This window comes from Chinchilla lanigera, unplaced genomic scaffold (genome assembly GCF_000276665.1).
Source record: "Chinchilla lanigera isolate Chin_1 unplaced genomic scaffold, ChiLan1.0 scaffold00190, whole genome shotgun sequence".
Taxonomy (NCBI): domain Eukaryota; kingdom Metazoa; phylum Chordata; class Mammalia; order Rodentia; family Chinchillidae; genus Chinchilla; species Chinchilla lanigera.
Window position 1 is genome coordinate 916,449 of NW_004955591.1, and position 3,053 is coordinate 919,501.

At 49.1% G+C, this 3,053-nt stretch overlaps 1 protein-coding gene and 1 long non-coding RNA gene across 2 annotated transcripts; both read right to left on the reverse strand.

Annotated features, from left to right (window-relative positions):
• Positions 1-528: 528 nt before the first annotated feature.
• LOC106147598 lies at positions 529-1,856 on the reverse strand. Its single transcript, XR_001232538.1, has 2 exons — positions 1,545-1,856; positions 529-1,425 (listed from the first exon to the last, which is right to left on the reverse strand). It is a non-coding gene; the product is annotated as an uncharacterized LOC106147598 (long non-coding RNA).
• Positions 1,857-2,064: 208 nt separating this feature from the next.
• Positions 2,065-3,003, reverse strand: LOC102003603 (polyadenylate-binding protein 1-like 2). Its single transcript, XM_005414600.2, has one exon. It carries the CDS (start codon positions 2,837-2,839, stop codon positions 2,237-2,239), a length of 603 nt encoding a protein of 200 aa, XP_005414657.1. The 5' UTR covers positions 2,840-3,003; the 3' UTR covers positions 2,065-2,236.
• Positions 3,004-3,053: the final 50 nt, after the last annotated feature.

Sequence of the window (3,053 nt, forward strand, 5' to 3'; positions counted from 1 at the left end):
CCTTTGCTTAAAAGAATCTTCCAAAATCTATTATGATAATGCATTACTTGTACAAATATAAATGTTTAAATTAAAATTTAGAAATCTATTGACCTAATAAAAGAATAGAGGATTACAGAAGTGATTGAAAACTGTCCACATGTTCAAGTTCTCTCACAATGTTCATGTCCTTAGTGTTAACATCATCAAAAATAGCCACTTCGTGAGGAAATTTTAAAAAAGAAAAAAATTTAACCCACTCATATCTTTTGATATTTCTCTTGTATTTGAGCAATGTTCAGAAAACAATCTTGAATGTAAGCAAGATTTGTGCAAAATATTATTCTTGAAACCTTTGGTTTGGTACTCAAAAAAGGTGTAGTTAAAATAAATATCCTCATTTCTACATCTAAAAATGGATATCAATGTATAGAGATTTCTATATACATTATTTATATAAAAGTGTATATATATGGATGAGTGTATATATACATATATTCCTTGTCTTTGGCCCATTCATACCCTGCTAAACTAAACAACCATGGAAACTACTTTAAAAGAATATTTAATGACATAAAACAAACTTCAAGAATATCTATACATCTATGTCAATAATATACATATTTTATGTATGAAAAAGCAGATATTGCAACATTATATACATCAAATTCACATATATCACATGAAAGACACTGAGAGCATGAAGATGAATATATTCTGGGAAGTGGGGGGTATTCATGAGGATTGACAACTGATGATTTTAACTTTCTTCTGTTAACTTGTCTGCTTTGTGAAATTTGTTGTTGTTTTCCTGCAATGACAGCGACTTACGTTTCTGGCAATGAGGAAAAGGACAGGAAGTGAGCACTGGAGCAAGGAGTGATTAACAGTGCTCACTGTTCCAGTAAAACAACCAATGACAGTGAATTACCACTTTGCAACCCATGAAGCTGGCCAAGTCGCACACGCACACACACAGGCACACACACGCACTCGCACACGCACAGACACACCCCAGTTACAGTGAGCAGGAGACAAGGTAGGGGAAGTGGCTATACTCTTTTTACTAGCTGTGCTGGGTGGCATGAGCGCAAATCGGAACAACGCTTGTGAAGGGGGCCTTTTGGGAACACACAGGAAAAGTCTTTGCAACGCCCCTCTGTAGATTGGGCAAGTCCACAGTTCAGGAGACCATCCAGGACGCTAGCAGAGATTTGGCTTGAGAGGGAAGGATTCACTCGTCAGAGCACACAGTGCTGTTTTTAAACACAGGGAAAGAACTAGGCACCACCTGAATGTCCAACAATGCGGGAATGATTACAGAAACATCAAGGTCCATAGATACACAGGAGCACTCTGCAGGCACTGAAGATGATGTTTCATAATAAGCCTGTTGAATATCACGGAAAGGAGTTCAGCGGGTTGGTTTTAGTTTGGTTTTCGTTGCTGAAAAAAAGCAGGTCAAGAAACACCACATACATGAACCATTCTACAACAGTATGCTAAAGGGAAGGTGGGGTGGGGGGCGGGAGAGGGAGAGAAGAGAGCCTGGCAAAACAGCACACCAAAAAGGTACAAGTGGTTCTTTCTGGTTTAAGATCATGAGGCGCAATTACTCTCTTGGCTTGCTCTCATCTGATTTCCTTCTCCTTTCTGATATTTCTACCATGAGATTGAATCACCTGTGCAGTAAACAAAGAGAAGAAAGAAAACGCTTTTAAGAACCAAACCACAGGGAGAAGAGGGAGCCTTTAACCTAGTCGAATGGCACAGATTAGTAGGATTATTCACAACACCCTCGGAGGGGGCAGAGAGAAGAGGAAGGGATGGAGAAGAAGAGGAGAGGAGGAGGAGGAAAAAGGGAACGGGGGCAAGGAAGGCAGAGGGAGGGATAGAGGGGGGGCAGACAGGGTAGGAAGGAGGGAGAAGAGCAGAGGAAGAGGGCAGGGGAGGGGAGGAGAGGGGGAGAGGGGAAGGGGAGGGGGAGAGGGAAGGGGGAGAGAGAGAGGGACAGAGGGAGGGAGGGAGAAGGCTAAGGAGAAGGGAGGGGAGGGGGAGGGAAAGAGGAAGAGAGGGCCACAGGGAGGAAGAGGGGGAGGGGGAGGGGGAGAGGGCCAGGGCCAGGGCCAGGGATGGGGAGGGAAAGAGAGAGACCTGCACTCCCAGTACAATACACTGCTGGTGGGTTGGGGTGGGGGGAGTTGTAAACCGGATAGGAGCCAAGATCTGGCTCTGCTGGCTTGCTCCAGGGACGTCTTCATCGGAAGGTGGCCTCCTCGTCGGTGTCGTCGTCAAATTCCTTGCAGTCAGCACTGGTGGACTGCCTGGCCCAGGCCCCCCTTTCGGCCTCTCTCTCTTTATGCGACTTGAATCTCCCGACGAAAATTTTGCGGTAGTTGAGGAACATGCCATTCATGGCATCTATGGCCCGCTCCGCGGACTCCTGCTTCTGGAAATGCACAAACCCGTAGCCCTTGGGCCCCTTCTCGTCGCAGGCCACTTTGCAGGACAGGATGTTGCCGAACACCGAGAAGATGTTGTACAGAGCCTTGTTGTCGATAGTCTTGCCCAGGTTCTTGATGAACACGTTGCCCACCCCGCTCTTGCGGAGCGAGGGGTCCCTCTGGGACCACATGATGCGCACGGGCCTGCCTTTGATCTCGTCAAAGTTCAGCGTCTCCAGGGCCCGCTTGGCGTCCACCGGTTGCTGGTAGTTGACATAAGCGTAGCCCAAGGAGCGGTGGGTGATCTTGTCCCTGCAGATGCGGATGGACAGGATGGGCCCCGCGGGGCTGAACTTCTCGTACAGCATCGCCTCCGTCACCTCAGGGTGCAGGTCGCCCACGTACAGCGAGGCCATGGGAAAGTCTGGGTTCCCCTCCGCGCCCCCGCCCACCTCCGCATCCACCTCCGCATCCACCTCCCCGGCCGCCAAAGCCGCCGCGATCTCCTCATCCGCATCCACCACCCCGATGCGGGCCGCCGCAGCCGGGGCTCCTGCGGCGGCTCCGGCTCCGGCTCCGGCTCCCGCTCCCGCTCCGGCTCCGGCTCCGGCTCCGGCTCCCGCTCCCGCT